Genomic DNA, 26,021 nt, shown 5'->3' with positions numbered 1-26,021 from the left:
TTTTTTAATAAAATCTGCGAGTTTTTCAAATTTACTGTTTTTGTTTCCTATTTTCTAATTGTTTTCAAGCCTTGTTATGGACTGGTCCAATATCTTTTATGAATAAGTAGAAGTTTTTTGTTTGTTTTCAGTTTTGTGTGACGTTATTTTGACTTCGTAATTAAGTATTTTTTCTTAGAACGGACATAATTTTTATGATGTAATTAATGTTTTTTGTTGTTGCTTTTTTTTGCTGTTCGTCTTGACTCGTTTTTTGCCTTCTTGGGTCATTGTAATTTTTTTAGTTTATAATGATATGCTGTGCGCCAGAAAACAAAATTTATTATGAATATTATTCAGTAATATGAGATTCTTTTTCTACTATATTCATAAGCTCAATAATAAGAAAAAAGTGCGGCGCTTAACTTAGAAGTTTTGAATTATCAGGTGAGTCATATGTAATTAGCCACTTAAAAAGTGATATTGCAACGTTTACTTTCTTAATGGATATCACTTTAGTGGCGAAGTTAAAAACGACCATTTAACAGCTGTAAAGCAATTTGATTTTCAAGGACAGAAAATAGAACTTCAAACTTCGAAAACGCTTTTCTGTCGCAAAACATTGATAAGTTGTAACCCATTTTATTCCACATTTCAGTACCTGCTTAACATTTTTTAACGGAATTGCTTTAGTTATAATTCGAAAAAATTGCTCATTTTTTCTATATTGCCGTGCTTTTATGTTTCTTGATCAGTTCATTACACTTAAATTACACTTATGGCACGTGTTGATGCTGACAGGGAGCTAAGTGGCTCATTTGCTGATAATTTCTTGGATCCAAATCAATCAGAGGTCAAAGAAACAGTTGAACAATCAGATAAAATAAACCAACAAGAAGCAGATGTTTACACGTACGAAACTGGATCTCTTACAAATGGTTTGGACATTTTGAAGACATCAGATTTCATTCTGTCAGCTAGCGTTTTCAAGACACCCAATAGCAAATTCCAGGTACATTTCTTAATTAAACAAGGAGGATCGGTAATGTGCGTAAGCACGTAATGTTCCGATCCCGCTCAACAATTTTTTTTGGCATAATTGTCTACCAACTGAGGAGGAGATAGAACGAAGCGAAATGAAGCTTGATAGGCTTGATAAGAAAAACACTTAATAATGGAAAATCTTGCAAAGATCTTGCCATGTTACATGGCAAGATAAAATCAAGATATAAACAAACTTGCAAGATCTTTGCATTGGTGTACAAAACAAGCTTGGCAGAGATTTCCAGGAAAAATTAACCACATCATGGCAAGACAAACCAATTATTAAAAATTCAAACGCAACCAAAAACAAGAATTCGCTCGAAATCATAAGATTAAGCAAAAATTATCAAGATTCATCAAGAATTAGAAAGAGTTATCAAAAATGTCGGAAAATTCAGCTCCCATTAGTTTATTAACTAACGAATGAGCCCATTTTTCCAGTTTGTTAAAATTTTTGAGTGGATGCTAGCTCGGTATGTACATTTTACACTCCCTAAACAGGACTCCACATAGAAGCCCACGGCGTATTTGGGTTTTCTAATTGGAATGAAGGTGTCTTGGGTTCTATTTTTGCTCAATTTATATTAGAAGACAATTATGAGTTGATTTTATATCGATAAATGTTTTTGATCCACCATGACCTCATTGTGTATAGATTTTTCCGAATCTCAAATTTTTTAATGTTTGTGCCCGAATTGACACTATAAGCGAATTGAAGAAAACCAAAGCCGTTGTCTGGAAAGGTGTGAAAGGTTTGAATGGAGTTTTTTGTTTACGTATAATCAACAGAAACGGATTCACGAACCCGAGGACAAAAATGTAAATTTGTTTGCGAAAAATCTTAAAACGAGCAATTTAAAAAAGTAATTTTGATGAAAAGAGCAAATTACATTCTGATTCCTTAACACTCCCCTCCCTCTTTTAGAACAGTTTTTGTTCAGCAGGGTAGTAAACCATTTATTTGCAATGAAAGAAAGCAGGGGACAAATGAATTTAAAACATTTTTCTCAGAATTGACAACGGAAAAATACTGATTTTAAAAACTAAGTCTGCAGTTTTATCGAAAGAATTGAACTCGGTTTTCGTCATGGAGGTGCCTTGGGAGTAATGCTTGCTCAGTGTATATTAAAAAACAATTGTGATATGCATTTATGTCGAAAAGCGTCTTTGGTCCACTTTACCATCACTTATTTGTAGATTTTTACACATCAAAATTTTTTCAAATCTTGGGCCAAAATTAATAATAAAAATGAGTTGAAATGAAATCAATTTAGTTGTCTGTGGGGTTTAAAAGGCATTTTTGTTGATATTTGAACAACAGAAATAGATTCAAGAACCCGAGGTCAAAAATGTTTGTTTAATTGCTCCAAATCTTGAAGAGAGCAAACTAAAATTATAATGTTGTGGAAAAGATTAATTATTAGGTTCCTATTACCTATTATCCCTCTCATTAAAGTCAATTTTTATTTTTGTCAAGAACTCTCTTTTCTGCAGAGAAAACTATTTTCAGCAGCGTCAATTTTTTGTTTGTTAATTTTACTTAAAAAGAGCAATTATATACTGCAGAATGGTACAAAAAGTTTCAAAGTAATTTTAAGTAGTTTTACATTAACCAAGTGAAGGGAAATCTCTATCCTAACTCAAAATAAGGTAGAGTTGAGTTAAAGGTTACCTTAACTTTATCTCAATAAAAATTTATCTTAACACAGTTAAGGTAAGTTTACCTTAACTTTTTTTGGTGTGTTGAGTTTTCTGAGGAGTTTTGATTTTTTTTCTGAGGACGAGATACCATGAGCAGTGTCCAGAAACGATAATACGTGTTATCAAGATTAATCAAGATTTTGTCAAGAGCTGTCGAGAAATTTTAACCAGATCTTATCAAGATTTACCATGAAATGTCAGTATTTCAAGATCTTGGCAAGATGTTTCAAGTTTTGCAAGAAAATTCAAGATCATGCATGTTTTATCAGGGTGTATCAAGTTTCAATTCACTGGGCAAACTTTCAAAAAATCCAATATTGGTCAAAACTAATTGATGCATAGATTTAAAAATTGCTTCCAAATCAAGTCACTTAGTAAAGTAAATAATGCCACATTAAAGGGCCGATTAGAACTGCCATCATTAAGACTACGAGAGACTACATTATTTTATGCTACGAACATGTATCGATGACAGTCGTTGTGTGCTTAATATGGGAAGAAGACAGCCCCTTCATAAGTCGTGGAGTCGATTGGGGCTCGCTTACGTCAAATGGAGAAACTATAGAAGGGACAGCAGGCCGGGATATTCTAATGTGATAATAATTTTTTTGGCAATTATAATGAGAACGAAAGGTGCGTTGATTAGAGTAAATCTGGGGTTTAAAAAAACTGAAAGAAAACTACTCAATTTGTGTTCAGCTGACAAGTATGGTGTTGCGCCACGAGTATGTGGTGTTTGAGACAGAATACTACTGGTGGTCTATTGAGAAGTCGTCTGACAAAAATGGCGCCATCATTATTCAACGCAGTTCTGCTTTCGATGCTGTTGCTTCCAAGTTTCGGGGCAAAGATCGCATGCTATTCTGGTGGAAAATTGGTGAGTGATTTATGAAAATCAGTTTACAATGCGGAAATACGCCATGAAATTTGAGGTCGTGAGTTCCGGCAAGGGACAAGCGGAATTCCTTAAGTCACAAAGTTTTCCAAAGCAAAAACATGCGGATTTTTTTTTGGGCAGAAAGACGCATTATTTGTTCCTTTTTTTAGATCGTAATCATGAACTCAGATTTTCTTTGTGAAACCGAAACCTGGTCGGGTCATTTTGGTTTGCCCCACACTTCTCGACAGTGTAGTCTTTAGCGTTAAATTGAGGTTAGATGCCAAGTTTGCTGTAAATTACCAAAATGCTAATTCCGTTCCGAATTCTGTTAGGTAATACATGAGAAATATAACCGTCATAATCATAGTCTCCATTTAATACATTGTTTTTGTTTCGCCCTCCGCTTTAGTGGGGAGGGAGGAACTATATACTCAAATGGGTTTTTATCGATATAGAGAGTTGGCCATCGTAGAGAGTTGTGAGTGGTATCATTAGAAAGCACGTTCATCCTAGAATATGGAATTAAAAAAAAATTTCGTTTTTTTAAAGGGAGATATCGAAGTTTAAAGTTTTGTGAATATTCGACAGTTTTTATTCACATTTGCGTAATTTTCGGTAAAAATTGGCTCAATTTTGTTAATAGGATTTAAAATTTTTGTTTTAAATTTTTTTAAAATAGAGTGTTATTGTTTTCTTGAAAAATAGAAGAGCATCGGTGAACTGTTGAATTGTTTTATAGAAAATGTTCTGGTAAAATTTTTGATAAAATTTTCAAAATTCGAAACTTTTCATCAAAAATGGCACAAAATACGCTTTTCTGGTCCATTTTATTTAAGTCTGCCAAAGCTAAAGTCGTAAAAACCGCTAACACAATCTACGTAAACTCCTAAAGTGAGTTAGCTTATATTCGGCGCCCTACAAAACTCTTCTAGTATTAAAATTTTGCCGTTTTCTACCAATTTAATTCTATAATTATACGAAACGCATCATTTTTTTTTTATTTTTGAAAAATTTAGCTTAAAGTGATCTAATTAACAAACATTTGGAATATCTGGTTGGTTTTTTCAGCGCGCTGCAAAATCAGGGATAGGTTTGATCTCATAAATCCTTACAACCCAAATTTTTTAAACTTTATTTGAGTGCTTCTTTTTTTTCAAAACATGTCGCCTTTATTGTTTTTAATGTTAATTACTGACTCAATTTTATTTTCACGGTATCTCCAAATTCACAGCTCCAATTAAAGTAAAAATGAGGCTGGATGTAGATATTGATTGTGTTCAGAGAAAACCAAATGGTTTTTATGGCTTTAACGATGAGTTTTAGTAAACTTTAACTGAATTCTTATGTTTTGCCTTCATTTGTTATTCTTTTTGCAGTCTGATTGCTCAGTCTCAGAGATCAAAGATCGAACTGATCTTTTTAAGTTAACCAAAGCAATGCATTCGGGTGTTATCTAGTGTCCCTTATGGCATTTAATATAATTTTTTTAAAGAAAATTTTAGTGATTTTTTGAGCATGTCAAATATTCAATCCCAATTCTGTCAATATTTAGGTTTTTCTCAAAAAATCCAGTACAAATCTTTTTTATGTAAGACACAAACTAACCTTTGGGCTGTTTTTCTTAAAAACGGCTTCTTGGTTCTGGTACTACGGGTTTCATACGACATTTTGTGCTTTTTTTGCAAAATTGTCCATTTTTCTGTACTATTTTTTGGTTTCTTCGGTTAATTATCAAACTACTGAAAAATTCAATCAGAAAAAGGTCCCGCAAATACACAATTAATTCTTTTGCTTTTGCTTTTTTTACTTATGTTTTTAAGGGCTGCGACATCCTTCTCTTTTGGTAGAGGTTTTTTTATTTTTGCCCTTTCTTGTTGTTACTTTTTGTTCTCGTAAGCAATATATTGGGTAATAAAGGGTCTCAATAGCCAACTATAGATAAATAAATGAGTTGAACAACTGATATCGCCATATTGCTAATGATTTATTTGATTTTCAAATTAATTTTCTTTCAGTGTTCTTCAACTTTTAAATTTTTGTTCTTGTTTTCGTCAAAATTTCGTATTTTACAATTTTGTATCTTTGTCGTAACATAGCCTCAATTTTAAGAGATCTCGTTGATTTTCGTTGAACCAATAAATACTTTTTCTGCTCGTTAAAAGTTTTGACTGATGTCTTTAGGGCTTAGTCAATTTGTTTCAGAAGAATTTTTTGAGTTTTACACAATTTTCAACGTATGTAATTCTTTTTGATGCCATTTTGAGCTATCTTTTTTATAAATAAGTGTTCATCAAATTTAATGGAGACGCAAATGAAAACCTAAGTTTTTCGACGCTAATATCTGATAAAATTAATGGTTTCAGCATTGTGGTTTCCTGAAGTTGTTTGTGATTTTTTTTTGGTTTTGCGTGTATTTATTGTTTTTTATATCCCTGTTAATTAGTGTCAATAATAATTGGCGCAGTTAATTTCGAGGAAACAGCAAGAATGTTTGTTTTTTTTTGTTGAAAGCTTATGTTTGTTATGAATTTTGAAAATAATTTTTTTTTAAAAAAGACAATTTTTTTTGAGCTTTGCCCTTCTTTTTTCTGTTAAGTTGTTGCTTAGTTTCAATAGTCAAGTCACATCCATTAACTAATGAAATAAAATTTTTTTTTCTTAACTGTTTAATTTTTTTCAAATGGTCTTTGTTCCCGGTACTACGAGTTTTCACTTTATATTCGTGATTTTTGCGTATTTGCCCACATTTTTTTATTTGTCTTTTTTACAGTATCACAAAAACAGGCGGTTCTGTTGCCGTTTGAAAAAAAGATAACTAGAAAATTTGTTTGTTTTTGGTAAATAGACTAATGTTTAATTGGCTGAGACACCGTTTTCGAGCAAATTTTAAATGTTTTGCCTTTTTTCTTTCGTTCTTTTTGTAGTCGTATGATATATCCGGGATAATAAAAGGTCTTAATTTTTTTCTATGGAGGCTTAAATGCAACTAATGATTTCAGTTAATACATAATGTATTTATTCTTTTACACTATTTTTTTTCCGACAAAGGCAACGTTTTTTTAAACTTTGCCCCTTCTGCACTTTTCTTGTCGACTTGTTATCAAGTCGCATTGAGGAAAAGTCCCACATTTTTTCTAATATAGTACATTTTTTTTTGGTTTCAGTTTTTAGGAATAGGGTATAGGTTTTATCTGGAGCCACTTTGATTTGTTAAAATCTGTTGTAAGAAAATGGACAACGAGTTTTGGTTGTAAATAAAATTTGTAATTATTCGATATTTATCGCCGTCTTTTCTAATAGTGACATTAATGACGGGTCGCGTCGGCCCTTTAATGTATATTTTTATCATAAATATAGGTGTTTGTGGAGCTATATGTTGATTTTTTATCGCTTGCACTTTTGGTAGACAATTAAGTCTAAAATGTAGATGAGCGGGTTCAGAACGTTATGTGCGTACACACCTTACCGAGCCTCCTTGTCAGAAACAAACTATGATCATGTCACTTTTTACACTTGGCAGTCTAAATCAAAGTCTGGGCTGAGGCTTGGCAATTCTAATCCAAATCTGATTTAAGACTTGGCAATTCTAAACTCATGTCTGATTTAAGACCTGGAAAGTCTAATCCAAGTCTGATTTTTGACTTGACAATTCCAACTCCAAGTCTGATTTAAGACTTGACAATTCTATATCCAAACCTGATTTAGGACGTGACAATTCTTCATCCAAGTCTCGGCAAGTCAAAATTAGCCAAAAAACACCTATAATAGCCAAAAAAACGTCTAAATTAGCCGAAAAAACGTCAAAAATAGCCGAAAAAACGTCAAGAATAGCCGAAAAAAACCAAGGTGGAAAATAGCCGGAAAAAAGTCAAAAAAGCCGAAAAACATGTCAAAAATAGGCTAAAAAAACGTCAAAAATAACCGGGGAAACGTCAAAAAATCGGCTTCAAACGGCTGAGAAATGGCTGAAAACGGCCCAGAAGCAGTTGAAAACGGTCCAAATTGACCTTCCCGGTTCCCCTGGCATCAGTTGGAATGAGTTGGCATCAGTCTGCATCAGTTTTCAGGGGCCCCCGAGAAAGTGCCTCTGAGAAAGTGCCCCGTTGAGAATTTTTTTCAATTCGAAATTTTTTACTCGAAATATTTTGAAAAGTTGGTTTTGAATTCCTTGGTTAAGAATTGCCAGATTTGTAAGACTTGTATATAGACTTGCCCAGTACTGGGAAACGAAATAAGACTTGGAATTAGGCTTGAACAGTACTGATATAGACTTGGAGTTCGGTCCGGGGAATTTATCAAATACAGGATCATCAAGTTGCTTTAAATATTGGAACAAAATTCATCCTGCATGCAGCTAACAGACAGTGAGTATCTGATACAGAATACTAACTCAGAGAATTCTCGGATATTTTTTTCAGATTTTGAAATACTGATTCAGAAAATTTTGAGGAAATATGCTCTGCACTGAATCTAAATTTCTCTGAGTCAGAGCGAAATTCAGAGTCATTGTTCTCCAAGTTTTCTGTGAAAGATTCCAGAACAAAACATAAATCTCAACCACGGCTTTTCACTAAATTCAACTAAGTTTCAACTAAGAACTCCTCAAACTGAAAACAGAATGCTATCTAGCTTCTTTTACTGAGTAATTGTATTTCAAGAATATACCGCTATTTTAAAATCATCATATGCTTAAACGTCTCATAATTGCATCTCTTGAGAGAGTTTGCTGGAAAACCATGAATGTTGAAATTTGTTAGAAAGTTGAGCGAGCACAACCTAATGTAATTTGCGCAAAAGCTTGACAACAAGCATTGTGGAAAAGTCCCACGTTTTTTCTAATGAAGTACATTTTTTTATTTGTTCGGGTTTTATTTTAGGTATAGGGTATAGGTTTTATCTGAAGCCACTTTGATTTGGTAGATAATTGTTTTAAGAAAATGGACATCGAGTTTTGGATGTAAAATAAAGTTTTTATTTATTTGATTTCTATCGCCGTGTTTTCTGATAGTCACAATAATGACGGGTTTCGTCGGCCCTCCAATGTATATTTTTTCATAAATTTAGTGGTTTGTGGAGCGATATGTTGATTTTTTATCGCTTGCTCATTTGGTAGACAACTAAGTGGAAAATGTAGATGAGCGGGTTCAGAACATTATGTGCGTACGCACCTTACCGAGCCTCTTTGTTATAAAACAATTAATTGAAAATAATCAACGATTTACTGTTAAAATTCTCTTCTCTCATGTATTATTTCAACCAAGCAGATTTTGCTTATGAACTCAAAAACTAAACCGCATCGCATTTTTTTAAACTAAAAAGCATCGCATTTTTTAAAAATTTTAGTTTGGGCTCAATTCGAAATAAAATATTTCATTGTAATTATAGGACCAGAAAAACATTAAAGTTAATTTAAAAGTTAACAAGACGACCAGGGTTTGTAAAGATTGTTTGCTTTAAGGTAAGGGGTATTATCGATCTGATTCAGTTTCGATTCCTTCTGACCCTGGTTTTGTTTGCTCTAGCCCTGTATCGACCTAAAGTCTCTTCTGTTCCGTCTTCCCAGTGAATACATAATCTGTTCGGTCTGGCATAAGATATTCGTGGTCTGGCCAAGGGCTTCTTTGCTCGATCTGACGTGACCTTTGAGTTAAGCGAAGGGTCTGGTTGGTTTTTGCCATGGTGGGTTAATGTTGAGTCTGGATCATAACTGATTTTTGGCTGCGTGGTCGCTAACCCCCATTAATGAAGTCTGTCCATGCCTGTCCTCAGATGCGCACCTCATCAACATTTTTTGAGTGTAAAATAAACAAATGCTTGAAAATTCCGACCAAAAGAATGAAAAGTCTTCGAAACCTGTGAAATATGTTTTGCTAAATCTCTTCGACGTTTCCTTTGCTCTGACATCAAAACGGTTTCATGGATAGACACAAACTTACAATTTGCTAAATAATAGCCCAACGCATTGATCGAAATAAAAATAATTTGTTTTACATTTAATCGTTTGAGAATCAATCTTGGAAAACAGTATTCCTTATATTTAGGCCAATAAAATTATCACAGATTATTTCCATTATTTCTGTTTATATATTTACGTATTTATCCTATTTACCTGTTAATCCTTGATCGGCTTTATCTTGTTTATTGGGGGGGGGGGGGGGGGGGGGGGGGGTTATTTGATAACATTATGTTTTTTTGACACTATTCAACAGGTGGTCTGCGATGTGTGAAGAAACACCAGCTCTTGCCCTACTCACTCACCCTCCTCAACCTCTTCACTCACCTGAACAACAGCAACGAGGCACTGAAATCCGAACACTGGGTCGGATCTAGCTCATCAAACTTTGCCAGCAGAGTTTTTTCCTATTTATCTCAATACTGAATTGTATGCTTTCTTTTGTTGGCTGGAGTCAGCGCAGAATAAGTTAATAATTGTGCATAAAATATGCTGAATCTGATGTTATAATGCGTTTATGAGCTAAAGAATATGAATAGATTTACCGAAATTAAATAAATCTAAAGATTTAAATATTAATATAATGTAGAAAAAACTATATATCATTCCGAGTCATTGCCAATAATTTGATAATCAAAATGTTTTTTGTAAGATCAATCGCAAAACTTGCAATGGTTGCAGTTCTATAACGTAAAACATTACGTTGCAAAAAGTACTCTTTTGTCGAGAAAAATCTCGTAAATTTTTCTAGGAAGTTTCAGCAATTTAAACGATCTGTGTTTTAAGATTAGATATGCATGCGTGCGGGGAAACGAGCGGCAGTAAGCAAAACTAATTCAGATTTTCTTCAAAATTTGAAATTTCTGTCAAAATTGTCCACTTTGCCTTTTTGTACCAACGTGAAAAACAAGGTTTCATTCAAGTGAACCACGCTCTCAGTCCACGCTCTCAGTCCACGCTCTCAGTCCACGCCGCCATAGCCGTCCTGTCCTGTCCACGCTTGAAATGAACAATATGTCAAGTCAATTAGACCGAACTGAAAGAAAATCCAATTAAAATTATTGACAGAAAATGCCCTCAAAAAACTAATAGCGAAGAAAGAAAACCACTAAATAGTTTTGCAACTAGCTAGCTCTTAAGAGAAATAAACTCTTTGAATTGGGACTCAAATAATGAATAAAAGTTCAAGAAATGAAGTCTTTGGCTAATTTAAAAACTGTGTCAAGAATTATGTGCTAAAATGTATCAGATTGCGTTTGTTATCTAAGAATGCGAGTGACAAATCCATGAACTTTTTTTTTCATTGTTGTCCACGATTAACACATCGATTGTTCACAAAGAGAAGTATTGACGTAAAATGAAAGCATATGACGATTTTTTTTCGACTGTTGTCCACAGTAGAAACGTTATTAGAGCAACGGATCTTCGTGAATCGGTTTGTTAACTGAATTGGATTCATTAATCATTAGGTTGAAGTTTCTACAAGTTAAATTAGCATAAAACTATTTATGAAAACCTTGAATGATTTAACATAAATTGTTATTTTAAACATATTGATGTTTCTTCGACAAAATTGATATTCCAATTGCCTGCTTGGTGAAGCCAGGGCAATTTTTCATTTTGCTGTAGCTTCAAGTCAACGGGATTTGTCATGGCTGCAATGGTGATAACAGTTAAATTAGTGAAATGCAGTAATTTAACGAAACTTGAGAAGAAACCAAATATATGGCCTAATGATGTTACACTCTATCTGAGATATCTTTATTACAAGAGATAACCATAACAAAAAGTTACTAAATTTGATCAATTTATCAATCTATTCCGCGTTAATTATGGTTCACAGCAAAATTATCTAAAAATACGGCCCAACTAATGACTGTCCGTCACTGCTTTGTCACATACCCAAAATTATTTTATATCGACAACATCAGGAACTACAAAATTTGACCAGTTTATCTTCAATAATTCAACAAAAATGTCAAACCTATTAAATGGTTTATTCTACAGTTAAATTGTCCCTCATAACATTATAAAATTACAATTAATTTTCGATCTCAATTAGCGTCAACTATAGATTTATGCTTATGCAAAAGACAAGTAGTGCAATTGCTTTGAAATCTGTTTAACATGGAATGCTAATTCTAAGATTACTTTGTCTTGGAAATCATTACAAAAAATTGACTTTTGAGTTTAGCAAGAAATTCAACTTTGTTAGCGGCAATGTGCAGTGTTTAAAATTAATGTAATTGAGGCTGTGACGAGAAGGGACAGTGGGCCCGTATGGATAGTCAGCCTGAGTTCATGCTGAGGTGTTTCTTAATGGAGTCTGGACAAACTGACAAAAGTTTTTATTCTTCTATTTGTCTGGTACAGTGTAATGGTTACTATAAAAGTCAATGGTACAGCGCTGAAACGCACTGTGACCAAAGTCCAGGGAGTCATTTGCTTGTTTTTTTAAGAACATGCAAGATCAGGTACTCTTTTAATTTAGATATTTTTGAAGGCTAACTAATCCCAAAGGGGCAAAAAAATTTGCTTATAAAAGTTTCTTATGACTTGCTTTAATAGTTGCAAGCATGATCCAGCAAATATTTGTTTTTTTTTACAAATGGAAAAAAAGTTTCATTCTGAATTTTGTCTACATGAGTGAATGTCTTGAAATGTCCTGAATGAAATTAGGTTTTGCTGGGATTCAAAATTAAATTTGTTATTGAAGAGTTAACTGTGAACATAATTAAAAATTGGTTATTGAAGATTTAGTTCATTCAACTGTGTTGCTCATAATTTGGTAATTTAAAACAATTGCTTCATTTTAAAGGAAGTTGTTTTGTGATGTCTGAAAAATTAGACGTCCGGAAATACAGAATTTTCACTGAATCTGATTTGTTAAAAAGTTTTCACCGAGCAGCTCAGTTTACGCTATCTAGAATACGGCTATGTCAAGTTTCGGCTACTTGAACGCATAAAGTTAAGGTTCAAACTTTATGCGTTCAAGTAGCCGAAACTTGACATAGCCGTATTCTAGATTGCGTTCAATTTCAAGTTGCTTCACTAAACTGAGCTGCTTCTCATTCAGAGGCTTACAGATTCAAGGTTAAATATTTTACTCCTAAGTTTTGTTTTGAGAGCGGTCGTTGGCCTTTGAAACTTGATTCTATTAGAGTTTAAGAGCCTTTCAATGAAAGTTACGCGAGCGGTAGAAAATAATTGTATAATGCAAATAATTAAATTTCTGATGTAAATTATCAAGTAAAACAGTGACAGTAAAGAAACAGTTCGATAACAAAAATGCTTGAAGTTTATCAAACCATTATTGCGAGTCTTTGTTGATGTCTGTCTATTATTTTTTGTTGAGGTAAAAAATTGCATTGTCGTCCAAACGTCTGTCGTTCGAGGTCAGAATACTTGGTTTTTGGTCACGCTTCCAGGAATTAGTGCATTCTGTTAATTGGGTACTGCCATGGGTAGTCACGTGGGTAGTCACGTGGGTAGTCACGTGGGTAAGCACGAGGGTAATCCTGGGGGTAAGTCCATGGGTAATCCATTGGGTAGTTGACAGGGTAGTTCATTGGGTATTCGACGGTGGTGTCGAGGCACTTATCGGAAGAGTAGGCCTTGATGAATGTTTCCAAATCGGGGGCTACTTCCTGGTTTGGCAATTTGAGCTCAGCGACCTTTTCTGTGTTGAAGTCTCCGCAGAGGCCACAGATTTTGTTCTTGTACCAGAAGGGAACCTGAACACAGCACAACCAGTTATGATAAGGCAATTATGAAACAATAGTTTGAGCATGGATATTATTTGAATCGTTCAAATTTCGTGAATTTAGCTTTGAGTGCATTTGTGAATTGAACAATGTGTGATCGTTTATGAAAAAGAGCTAAATCGCATCTAACGTAAGCGCGTTGTTATCGTTCATATATACCATTTTTCTAGATTTTCCGAATTGTTGTAAAAATATGCATATAAATGGACATAACCTAGTCGAAACTTTTTATATTAATTGACTATCAACTTACACATTGCTAGTCGGTCTAATTTTGCTACTTTTGTTTTTCTCAACATGCAGCTTTCATTCGTAAAACTTTACATGAGACAAATTTGTTCAAAAGCTTTTGTTAGTCTTTGTTCTAAGTCTAATTCATTCACTAAAATTCTAGAATATTCTCACCATGATTTTGACGTAATCCTCAACCACCACAATCTGTGTCAAGATGTCGTTCAAGTACAATTCGAGGCTCTTGATGGTAGTGTCTGTCTCTGGGGTTCGGATGTCAGCCACGATTCCAGAGATGCCCTCAGTTGAGAAGAGATCGTATTTGAATTCGTTCACAGTCTCGTGTACCCATTCGACCTCTTCAGAGTCCACTGTGACCTTGATGGTGGCCTTGGTTGGGACGATCTTCACTTTTCTGTCTCCGACTGTGATCCAAACAATCTATAAACAACAACAAATTGTTTTTATAAATGATGATTAGTTTGGACGAAAAAAATAGGAAAATCTAGAAAAATTAAACGATTTCTTATTTATTGAAAGCTGTAGTCGTAGTTTGATATGTGTTGCTGAACCGTTTTTCGTTTTATCTCCATTTGTCATTTGTAACTTCCTCAGATTTTCATAGGATCAATATATTTACAACTTCTCGAGCTTTTCTTTTACAATTTCCATTTAATCACTGAAATAATTCCGATTTAAATGATATTAAGACAAATTTCTTACGCTTGATGCCTTGTCGTCGACTGAAGCTGTGATCTCGAAGGTCTTGTTATCCGAACAATCCTTGGCCAAGATTCGCTCACAGTTGGTGTCAAACGTCGGGATCTTGAAGATGACCTCATCCATGGTTTTCAAAGTGTTGGTGGCGTCAAGTTGACAGATACCCTGGTACTCGAGATCCCGTCTCTGTTCCCAGACGTCGGTCAATCTGTGCAGAGGGAGGTTGTCAAGTCGTCGTTCGGATGGTGTTACTGGAACGTGAACAAATCTGAGGTGCTTGTTCTCGACTTCGGTGGTGATGTTTCGCTCGGTGTTGTATGGATGCCAGTCCTCGACTCTTCGGAAAGCTTTGATTTGATCGACGTTGGTGAGGTCTCGCATGTATTCGTCAATGAGGGTTGAGTATTCCTCGAGGAGCTTGGGAGTGACGTCTTTCTGGTAGTTGGACTGGATGTGACTGAGGAATCGTTCGTTTCCGAAATCCCAGAATTCCCAGATTTTCAAAAGGATGTCACTGGCGATCTAAAACCAAATTAGGTTGAATATACCATGCCAATATATCATTTTTTGTTTGAAGTAAATTATAATGTCATCAGAAATTATGATCAAACTTTTCTGTGATTATTTTTTTAAAATAAATAAAAATAACAGGTACGATCTTATCAATGTACCCCAAGTTTTTTTCCAAAATTTTGATCGCGCATATTTTTCTTATTTTGAATTTTTCACTGTTGAATTTTAAACCAATTTCGAAGGCACGATAATCCCGGCAGTCTTATTTTACTTAAAAGGCCGACAGCCGAAAAAAACGACAACAGTGTAGTTTTTGTAATTATGAGGATGAATGATGATAATTTACCTTGTCCTTGTTGATGAAAAGTGTGAACTCTTTCCTGGAAGAGGTCTGCCTCTTGAACAAACACCTCTCGCAGTGGACATTCCTCCATTCTTTGTTGTTCTTCACCCACCATTCACACTTGTTGCACTCGCTGTTCTCGAACTTGGCGTCTTCTCTCTCGAACAGTTTCTGCAGTTCTGATTTGCCCTGTCTGTATTGTAAGACAAAGTCCTGTTTGGTCTTTGAGGGTTCAATGTTCCAGCCGTATTGCATGGTCCACAGGGTTTCAAGCCAGTTGTCTTCCGCAGCTTCCAGCCTAAAATGGAGGAAAAAATAGAGTACATGCTATGTGAAGCAGACCACAATTTGGATTGAATATTTTTTTCGAAAGTAATCCCTAGCAGTTATTTAGACAAGGAAAGAGCTTTTTAAACTCCTTTTTAGCGACCAAAAATATCGATTAATAATTTTCGCTGTTTTTTATCACAATTTTAATTCCATTTCAACATGTTCAAATTAGGATTCAAAGCCGTCAATTAGTTGTCGCTATTGTGAAAATGCTTCAAAATAACGGCTCAATTACATTAAAATTTTGAGTTAACTTTCGGGAATATTTATCGATCAAAAATGATGCCAGTGCAATATCGAAATGTTCGTACCAAAAAAGGGTTCTGAATTGATTCTGACTTTTACTGAATCAGAGATGTTTTAGAAGCGGTACAGTAACTATTTTGAAAACTTTCTGAATCAGTGCTGAAAGTTGATTTTGTACGGGTTTCAATATCAACCAAAATTATAAAGCAATCAACAATATAAGTGATCCTTACCAAGAGAGGGTTTCGATATCCCAAGTCCACCTGCCCATGAGCTGTTGTGTCTGGAGGAACCACCTGAATGTGCCATTGTTAACCCACTTGGGTGTCATTTCCCAGGACCAGTGGGTGATAGGGAAGCTGTCCTCCACCTCCTCTGTCTCCCAAGTCGTCTTCAGCTCCACTTTCTTGGTGTCTGTGGGTACTCGTGGGTGCAGAGTGACGTCCAACTCGACTGGAACGGAAAGAGATTTTAAAATTGAAATAAATTTATTCAACAAGAGGGGTGTTTGTTTCGCTGAATTAATATTTATGACCAAATTTTTTGGTGTCAGAAATTATAAGCAGAAACGACAAAATTTTGAGCCCAAATGAAATTCTTCTGGGGGTAAGCTATGCTACGTTAAAAAAGCGACCAGATTTAACCGCAACAACTAATAGGGCTCAGTCTTTAATGATAAATGGAATATTTTTGATAAAACCTTATTAAATTGTTTTTTTTTTGCAAATTTTCTTGATTTTCCTTTTTTTTCAATCGTGCGTTTGTAGTTGCGCTTCTTTTTTCATTATTTCAAAACCTGATTTTTGACCTGAAAAAATGATCTCAAACAAGAAAAGCAGTTCAGCTCACTTTCAAACTTGTCGGCTTCAATCCATGACCAGCTGATGATATCCATAATCGTCTTGTAGTCCATTTCCAACTTCACTCCGAAAGGCTTCACGATTGTATCGAAGAACGACAGAGTCAGAATGTGTCGACCGTCCCAGGGTTTCACGGGTAGAGCCAGAGTGTTGTCATCGGTGTGCTGAATAGAGGTCAAGTTGAGACCCAGAACATCCCACTGGTATCTGATTTCGGGTGTCTTGACAAGAGGGTGAAGTCTCATTCGCTCGTAGGTGAGGAGAACATCTTTTTTGTCAAAGTCAACGCTCAGGTAGTAGGTAATTGGTGACTGAAGCATATTGCTATGTTTTTATGTGTATTAGTGTCTGCTTTTGTTTACATAATTAATTTAACTACGATATGATGCAATTAAAAAGCAAAGTTCGTACACCACCTCTAACTGTTATATCATTTATTTACCAACATTTCAGGAAATTCAGTGTTCCTTTTTTGTAGTATAAATCGAAATTGGTCGATATTTACATTCACACTTTAAAAGACTTTGTATGAATTAAAATGTAGGCTGTTTGGTAAGATTTTGAACTTTTAGCTCAAAACTGACACAAAGTTTGACAATGGGCTGGTTTGATTTCATAGTGTATAACAAAGTGCAAATAAATCTGCTTGAAATTATGGTACATTTTTGTAGCCATCAAAAAGGTGATTTAAATTTTAAGATTCCGTTACAATACTTTTGATGCTATCAATTTGCTATACTGAAATTAGTAACCAAAAGGTAACAATTTCTAATTCATCAAGTTTTCTCTTTGCATAATGCACCATAAAAAAATAGCAAAATAATTCATGCTTTTCAAATTTGAACTCCAATAGCAAAGTGTTCACCTGTTCAAGTTGGACCAGCTCCCAGTTCTCAACATTCTTGGGGTTGTTGTAAGAGGGATCCCACACATTCCAGAACATCTCAACTCCCACTTTGTGGGTGGTGGTATCCAGGGTAACTTCCCAGGTGGTGGGCAGGATGGTCTTCAAGTGTTGACAGTTGCCAATGGCCGCTTCCCAGGGACCCAAGTTCACACCCCACATGTATCGTCGCTTCATTAGGTTTCTACGAAAAAGAACAATTTGTTAATTTCAACATGAGTGAAAAGAGTTGCTACAATTACTAGCCTTGTAAGCTCAAGTGTTGACAAGGCGAGCATTTATTGATCAGTTAGTTTTTTTTGCAAAATTGATCAAATTATATTTTTCTAGTTTGGAAAATAAGCGTCGTTTGAATTTTTATGCAGTATTTAAAACTCAATTCATGCTATGAAGTATTTTAATTTTTCGAACGAGTTTTAGAATTTTTCGTATTGTTTTCATATCTTTTTTTAGCATATTACGGTTAAAAAATTTTTCCCCGATTTTTTTTTTGAATTTTTTTTGTCTATATAATTTTGACTTAAGTTTCCCATTGGGAAAATGAGGGGTGGTAGAAACCCAATCATTGTACCTGATGGTGATGTTTTTGGACCACAGAAGATCTTCTCGCTCAATCTCAGAGTCATCAATGTGCACACTGGTCATCACATCCATACCCCAGTCGCTCCACACCGGCAGTCCCATCAGAGTCTGGGCAGTCAAAGTGGCGGGCACCTGAGCAAAGATGCTGAACCATCGGGTGTTCTCGTCGATTTTCTTCACTGTTTCCCACATTTCCTTAGGCAGGTTGGCCAGGGTTTTGTCTCCGACTCTGATCATGCCCATCTCGGTTCCCAAGACTCTCCAGAAAAAGTATCCTTTGGTTCGCTCAGTGGTTCGGGTCATAATTTCTTCATCGGTCAAGATTTTGTGGATTTTTCCCAGGTCTCGCATGAAGTTGGTAGCATGGATTGAGGTAGAGTGGGTTGTGGTCCAGAGCTCTGAGGTGAAGTATTTGGTCCAGAGTTCCTGGAACCAGGTATCAACACCTTCCATTCTCCATCCGAAGTCGAGGTCGTTGAGGAAGAACCCGCAGTATTCCCGGGTGAGTCGAACCATGAATGATCGTGGCCAGGTTTGTTGGTCGTTGACGAGGGTTCGGGTTTCGAGGTGTTGGAAGACCTTGAGTCCGAGTTGTTCGATGAACCATTGCAGATTCATAGAATACCACCAGTTGTCTTCGAAGTGTTTCACTGTTGGCAACAAGTTCTGGGCGGCGATGGTCCTGGAGCAAAACAAGTGAGTGCTTCGATTAATCTCTTTGGCATCGAGAAATTTAAGATTCTTTGAGTGCACTTGTATAATATTTATAATGTATTTATGCGTCAAACGTGCTGAAGAGGCCACTCTGGTCGCGTAAATTTACATTTACGCCAGTTACAAATTCGCTAATGATTTTTTTTCAATGATAATCATTCTATTTTCCCCCAAATGAACAAAATGTTAAAAATGGATAGAAAATTGATGAATTTTTGCTGACTTATGAAAACGTTCTTTCGTCTTGATTCTTAACCGTTATGCACACCTTTCATATATTTTTTAAAGTTTACAGTATACAGAATTTGTTCAAATTTTGTGCTGTGAAATAATTGTCGGCAAACTTACAAGTTTCGTGTGGGCGAGAAGATAGTGGGGATCTCAATTAGGGACTTCATGTAGGTGTGAACATAGTTGCCCAATTGCTTGTTCTTTTCCAAGTTCAAGTGGCTGACCAAAGTTGTCAACATCCATTCAGTGGACTCAATCTCCAACAACACATTGAAGGCTTCAATTCTGAGTTCGACCGGTGTGGACTGGAGTCGGAACAGAGGCAGAAGAGTATCGAGGACAAGCTTAACGTCACGGAGTCGTCTCATGGCTCGGATTGAGTTGACTCGGAGTTCCATGGTTGATGTGGTATCGGCAATGATCTGGTTCAGGTTTGTCATCCAGTCAAGTCCGCTGTTGCCGACTGATTTGAGCACAATCAGTTTTCGGATTTTGTCACCTCGGGTGTATTCTTGTCGGAAGAACTGAAATAAAAATGAAGAGTGCGTTAGTCACTATTGTTTTTTAAACCCTTAGGATGTTTTTTAAAAAAAGTGGTCCTTTCTATAAATCTGAGTTTTTTTTCAATAGTTATTTCAGGATCTTTCAAATGGGCTTAATAATGTTAAAAGTGAATTTTTTGTTTGTTTTAAAGCTAAGGTTTCTATTTTTCATGTGCCTTTTTAAATGTTTGTCCCTGATTTTAAGAATTTTCGATGCTGTTTGCGTCAAGTTGATATATTGAAATCAATTCTATAAAATCAGCTTTGAAAGGTTCAAAACTTTTCGATAAATTGTCCAATTCATACTAACGTTGGTGAATTCGGTCTTGATTCCATCAGTGCATTCCCAGTTCCACACAATTTTCTCTAATCCATACACTCTGTGAGGTCTGCACAACTCGTGCAACTGAGCTCCGATGGCCAACAAGGTCTGCTCTTTGATCATGTCATCATTAATGGTCACGTACACCTTCTTCAACTCATGGAGCAGATCCGAAGTCGGGATTCCATTGATTGACAACCCTGAGATGATCTCAGCTAGTTCCCATGTCTTCAGTTTGGGTTCGATGGACGTCAGGGATTCTACAAGAGCCCAGGACCTGCAGTTGGTGAGGGCCATCACGATCATGTTCCTCATTCGCTTGTTCTGGTTGTTGGTTGCCATGTCGACTATCTGTTTGAATGAGGTTGTCTCGTTCAGGTGGTTCATCAACTTAACAGCTAAGTTGAATTTCTCAGTGACGTCTGGCTTGAATGTCGGCTCGTCGGACAGTTCGGTTTCCTGAACGATCTCTGTGAAAAGAGTCTTGATGATGTCAAGGATGGTCTGTTCCTCCTGGCCCCAGATGGCGTCCAGGGTTCCGCGTGTCCAGCTCCAAGTCCAAGTTGCTGGGGTGATGCTGGTTCGCCTCACGACAGGAGTTGGGATTGTCTTAGAGATTGGGGTGTCAACAGTGTCCACGTATGTCATCTCTTGCCTGTAGTAAAAAGCAAAATACCAAACTTTTATTCTTGATATCGATGTTCTTAAAGGATTTCGAAGATGTCATGATAATCTGTGAAATTATAAACAGAGGGAACAACTTTTATTTTAAAAATTTTGAGCTTAAAAACGACAAATTAGAGCCTAGATCTGTTGCTTGTTTTAATGCAACTGAACGGAATCGGTGCTGAATTCGGTAAAAGAATGTTATTCTTAAAAAAAAAATTTCCATTAAAAACCCTTTTTGTTTTTGTTCTATAATATTTTTTCAGGCTGTTTTATTTCACAAGTTTCTATGCTCTTGGAAATGGATTTGCGAATCTTTTTCGCCATTATATTGCAGAACTTGTTTTTTTTCTACGATACTTTAATTTTTTCAGGCTGTTTTAAATTATTTTTTAAGATCTCTGTTTTTGTAGAAATGGATTTCGCAGATCTTTGTGCGTGATCACAATCAGGTGGGAATATTTACCTGGTGTACATGATGGCCTCTCCGTGGTCGGGTGTGAATGCTGTGAATGTGAATCTGCCCTCTGAGATGAGTTCCAAGACGAAAGGAGTAGTGGTTGTGGGGAGGGTGGTGGTGTCCACATCTGTCACGTTCATCATCGTCACAAAGGAAGACCTACAATCAACCAAATTCATAACTATAACCAATTATAAATTAGTGTCTACATACTATAATACTATATTATTATAACTGTAGTTAGAAGAATTAGAGTTTTTTTTTGGTGAGATAATCCGTGATCCGGAACTCTTTGATTTGTTAACACAAAATGAAACCTCAACCAATCAACAATCTAAGGCTTGTCACTTTCCTTAAATTTTAAAATACTCTTCAATTTTAGTATAAGAACTGATTTGAAATTTTTTAAAACCTAAATCTCTAAAAATTGTTCATCGTTTTTAATCCCGAATTCGCGAATATTTTCCATAGAAGAACTATGAACTCAAAATATTCTAACTTAAGTTCCAGAGATTTTTCGATGTTTTTCTTTTCAAAACTACAATGCTTTCAGATAAACAATAAATTTGACCAAGAAATCAATCTTGAGTTTATTAAACACAAGAAGAAATCAAATTGTAAACCTTAAGTTTCTCTCAGCAGAATCTCTCCTTGGCTCGTTGGCGAATCGGAGCAAGTCGTCTCTGATGAGAGGAGTCCAGCAAGAGTCCAGACTCCACTGTTTGGTAAGCCACAGGGTTCCAGTGGTGTCGTTGGGTCGCACAATGTCGTAATCGACTTCACATCCATGGCCTACGATCGTGTCCTGAAAAACAGATCATTGTTTATTCCTGCTTCCTAAAAGTTGAATTGAAATATCAGCGGTCATTTTTTCAGTAACTTATTTGACCAAATTATTGATCTCTTTACTTTTTATACGTTCATATAACTTAAAATTTTGCATGGCATGAGGAATATCTTAAAGGGTTGAGTATAATTTTGTTCGAGTATTCAAAGTTATCGCCATGCTTAGGCTATTTTTTTTTTCAAAAGAAATCTGTGAAATTCAGTTCTCAGTGGTTAGTATGGGCTCTACCGACGGGGTCAGAAATCGCTATATGAGTTCTATATTTTTCTTTTGTATAATTTAGATTTTTTCATTCGTATATGCTTGATTTTCCCCCCGTATTAGCTAAGTTGAAAATTCAAAAAATCATAGAAAATCATACTTCGATGACTCGTTCAGTGGTCTTGGTCCATTTGTGCACTTGGAGGTACTGGAAGATTCCGGATTTGAGAGACAGAATCCATTCTGGCTCTTCTTTGTCCGCAATAACTTCTGTGATGACTCCGTCCACGATGGTCAATGTCACTGGTGTCTCGATGTGTTTGATCAACAGGTCCTGGACGTTTGTTGGGAGCAGTCGGAACTCTTCTGTGTTATTCAGCACCATCTCAACTCGGGGAACCCTGAAACGATCAAAAATTGGAGCCTTAATTTGGAGTTTTTAAAGACGTTTCTCTTAAATGTTGTTTCTATGATAACGTAATGTCTCCTTAGACATTTTCATTGTCTCTCAATAGCGCAAAATTGGCTGTAAAGATGAAATGAGCAATATGAAGAAAACAAAAACCTAGAAGTTCAAATTTTTAAAATTCGTTTAAGTTTCTAGCAGATGCAAGCAGTTTTCTGTCTTCGGTTTTACAATCAAAGTTTCAAACTATTAGTGGTCTAAGATATTAACAATAATGAGATCTATAAACACTAAGTTTTGAGAGGTCACTCATAATTCAAAAGTACTAAAAAACCTGAAGAGCTTCAGGCTTATTGCTTTAATTCTCCTAGATTTTTAAATCAGTTTCTTTTAAGGTCTCGAAAATTTAACATCGATTAGAAAATTTTGATTTTTGTCTTGGTTCGAAAATGTAGAAGACAAAGACAGTAGTGAAAACATTTGTATACCTGTCAACAGGCAATCGAGAGTCAGTGTCGAGGTAGATGTGTCGGATGGTCGAGTTCCTCAGCTGGATTGTGACTCTGGTCTCCGATTCCAGTCGGGTGAGGAGTTTGGTCCAGACGTAAAGTCCAGTTCGCTCGTTGTTCAGGAGAGGGAACCCTGCCACTGTGTATGCCCTGTACTCCGAGAGGTAAGTTTTGCCCACTTCGGGTTTGGGCCATGTCCATGTGGTGGTAGTGGTTCTGTCCCTTCCAGTCCAAGATTCTGTGAACAAAACAAAGACATTTTAAACTTGTGTTTTTCAAAATAAATCAAACAGAAATAAAAAAATCCCCTTTTTTCTAGGTAAAGTTAAGACATAAACTCAGGTCTTTGAAAAACTCAGATCATTTTATTTGATAGATATTGGCCGAAATTTTCACCAGTAAATTAAAATACCAATGTAATATAAACAAATTTGGTTAAGGGCTTAGCTAATTTTCAAAAGTATTGAAGGCTTTTACATAACTAGAACCAAAAGCGAATATTAACTCAAATTTTTAGCTTGAAATGATTCGGAAAAATTATTCATATAGAAGAAAATCGAAGTTATTCTCAGATAATTGTAAAGTCTTAATAATTTCATCTCAATTTTGCAATAAAATAATTTAATTTTTGTAAATTTCGATTCAGTTTGTTATCTAAATCAAATTTAAGTTAGCAACTTTCTAGTCTCAGCTAAATTCCTAAATTCGGAGTATTTTAATTTCGAAAGTATGAAAATGTTTGTAAATTAATGAACAGATGTTATACTCACGTGTGCCAATGACGGCCAGTGCCAAAAGGCACAATCCCGCTAACTTCATCCCGTTCAAACAGCCGAACTGCTCACTAACACGAAACAAAAAGACAAAGAGAAATTCCACCGAAAGTTAAACTGAAGATCTCACTCTAAATGAGATGATTTGATTATTGTTTAGAGGTAAACCTCTGAATAATTGAAAACTTTGGGCTAAATTGTCCCTTTTTATACTGTTTATCTAATCAAAAGCAAACATACCTGGGCTAAATTAAGCCCTCCTCCGACTAGAATCGCGGGAACCCGAAGGAGTAAACCTGTCAACAATGTAAACAATAGTTAAACTTCTTCAGTTTATTACTAACTTGGTTAAATATATTAACTTTTAATGTATGTGAATATGATAACACGGACGGTTTTAGTAATTTATAAACATAGGTTATAAAGTATAATTTGATCTCATTCGAGAAAACTTTACCGTTTTATCACGTTATGCAATATAAGTTATTTACCTATTGTCACATAAAAAGTTGAATGATCAATTTTGACCGCCCTTGACTGTTTGGGTTCATAAATTGTATTCACGCTTTATCTAGTGATAACAGATTTAGTAACTCGAAATTCTGAAATTAAATTAATTTTATATTCAATTTGGTTGGTTTGAAAATCAAATCAAGATCGAAGATATTTTGTTCGGAGTTTTAAAAGCTGAGCTGCGGTTTTACCCTTAATAAGGTAAGCGAAAAATCTTGTCGCAAATTTTCATAAGTTTTCTCCGAAATATTGGTTTAAGAGAAAACTCGATTTCAAAATTGACATTATTACTAAACTCTTTTCATCAAGCTTGAACTATGCGAAAGTCACAAGGGATGTGTTTTAAATCAGTCGTCGAGCTATTTGACCAACTATTGTTCATGATGAACTTTCTATTTTGACCTGAATTTGATCTTTTTCAAGTTAAGTAATTGTTTTTTTATAATAAATATCTATACTTCGGTACTCTGTTTAAAGTTAAAATTGATGCCGACCAGACTCGTGTTCGTGATGTGACATTGGTTTCGTAAACGAATTGAATTTTGGAAATTTTAAGGTTTTTTAGAAAGAAGTTGAAATTTCACTGCTCAAATTGGTGAACCATATAAGCACAATGATAATGGTTCAAAGATAAACCAAGATATAGAATTATAGAAATACGAGAAAAAGGGGCTAAAATATAATGGCCCATATGCGCTAAAATTATACTCTGATCGCGAACGAGCACCTAACTTGTTCAGTATTTTCAACTTGCTTAGTAGGTTTATGGAAGTTCTACGACGACCTTTGTCCACTTAGGAATAAGCTAGTTATAGTAAATTGGAAAGTTATGATAAATTTGATCTAACCAAAATTATGGGCCAATAACTTTTCGATGTCATTTAATAATTGGTTAGTAACTGTCAAACGCACATCATAAATAGTTCCATATTTTCCTTTTCGAATATTTTTTCCTATTTTTGATGGATAATTTTTAATTCCTTAAATTATTTTTTCGTTTCTTTTAACCAGAGCAATTTAAATTATATTTTTGCTCTATGTTTGAGTAATTTGACCTTATCAATTGTGTATCACCTTAGCACCAACCCTTGATGAACACCCTAAAAGAACTTTAGTAATCATCTCGAGTCGGAAAAAAAGTTAATCTTGCAAGATCTTACAAGATTAACTTTTTTTGCAAGATTCTTGCAAGATCTTGCAAGATTAACTTTTGTTCAAAATTCGGACCTAATATAATCTTTGTTTTTCTGTTCTTAACATCATAAATTCAACAACTACGATATAACTAAACAAAACCAGTTTACTCGCTTATATATTAAAGTTTTCTGTTGCTTTTGAGGATTAATATTTCCATCCGCTGTCAAAATATCAGCCATTGTATCAGCAAAATATGCATCGAATTCTTCATCATTGCCGTTGCTTTTTAATCCCACAAGAATTATAACCAATATATTTTTGTCCCAATAAGATTAAAATTTGAAAATTGTTGTAATTAGGTAATCTCGGTTGATACGCACTGAGGCTATAAATCTGGACTATCTTCTAGAATATTTGATCTGCCTACAGTATTCAACATCAACATATTCAGTGCTGATTTTATGGGCTGAGATGATCTTGAGCTAATGGGCGATCTTGCATTTGAAAAGTAGTTGCTCCAGCCAAAATAATTTGCAGCTTTCAAAGACGGCAATTGTGTATATGATTTTAATAAAAATTTAAACACTAAACTTTAATACTGTCTGCCTACACTTGTGCCAGTAAAGGAAGGCGCTCGCTACTTAAAAAAA

General features: G+C 35.2%; 2 protein-coding genes across 2 annotated transcripts; one reads left to right on the top strand and one right to left on the bottom strand.

Annotated features, from left to right (window-relative positions):
- The first annotated feature begins 412 nt into the window (after positions 1–412).
- On the top strand, positions 413–10,180 carry LOC142335113 (uncharacterized). Its single transcript, XM_075383469.1, has 3 exons — positions 413–991; positions 3,424–3,601; positions 9,814–10,180. The coding sequence occupies exons 1-3, from the start codon at positions 758–760 to the stop codon at positions 9,981–9,983; spliced, it is 582 nt and encodes a 193-aa protein (XP_075239584.1). The 5' UTR covers positions 413–757; the 3' UTR covers positions 9,984–10,180.
- Positions 10,181–12,764: 2,584 nt separating this feature from the next.
- LOC142356341 (vitellogenin-2-like) lies at positions 12,765–23,902 on the bottom strand. The gene is made up of 15 exons (XM_075408270.1): positions 23,719–23,902; positions 22,928–23,186; positions 22,194–22,434; positions 21,609–21,790; positions 20,992–21,144; positions 19,848–20,514; positions 19,113–19,519; positions 18,040–18,732; positions 17,430–17,652; positions 16,554–16,875; positions 15,938–16,157; positions 15,132–15,426; positions 14,276–14,794; positions 13,727–13,993; positions 12,765–13,291 (listed from the first exon to the last, which is right to left on the bottom strand). Exons 1-15 carry the CDS (start codon positions 23,765–23,767, stop codon positions 12,989–12,991), a joined length of 4,800 nt encoding a protein of 1,599 aa, XP_075264385.1. The 5' UTR covers positions 23,768–23,902; the 3' UTR covers positions 12,765–12,988.
- Positions 23,903–26,021: the final 2,119 nt, after the last annotated feature.

Source organism: Convolutriloba macropyga, chromosome 2, assembly GCF_964194025.1.
Source record: "Convolutriloba macropyga chromosome 2, txConMacr16.3, whole genome shotgun sequence".
Lineage (NCBI taxonomy): Eukaryota > Metazoa > Xenacoelomorpha > Acoela > Convolutidae > Convolutriloba > Convolutriloba macropyga.
Note: the sequence above shows the minus strand (reverse complement) of the source record. Positions and strands in the feature narration are given on the sequence as shown.

What these genes read in the sequence shown, in the direction of transcription:
- LOC142335113 (XM_075383469.1), top strand. Translation starts at nt 758, where the DNA reads ATGGCACGTGTTGATGCTGACAGGGAGCTAAGTGGCTCATTTGCTGAT. An exon ending in CACCCAATAGCAAATTCCAG is followed by an intron (nt 992 to 3,423) that starts GTACATTTCTTA and finishes ATTTGTGTTCAG; the next exon opens with CTGACAAGTATGGTGTTGCG. An exon ending in GCTATTCTGGTGGAAAATTG is followed by an intron (nt 3,602 to 9,813) that starts GTGAGTGATTTA and finishes ACTATTCAACAG; the next exon opens with GTGGTCTGCGATGTGTGAAG.
- LOC142356341 (XM_075408270.1), bottom strand. Translation starts at nt 23,767, where the DNA reads ATGAAGTTAGCGGGATTGTGCCTTTTGGCACTGGCCGTCATTGGCACA. An exon ending in TCTCGATTGCCTGTTGACAG is followed by an intron (nt 22,435 to 22,927) that starts GTATACAAATGT and finishes TGATCGTTTCAG; the next exon opens with GGTTCCCCGAGTTGAGATGG. An exon ending in GATATCGAAACCCTCTCTTG is followed by an intron (nt 15,427 to 15,937) that starts GTAAGGATCACT and finishes CCTCCATTTTAG; the next exon opens with GCTGGAAGCTGCGGAAGACA.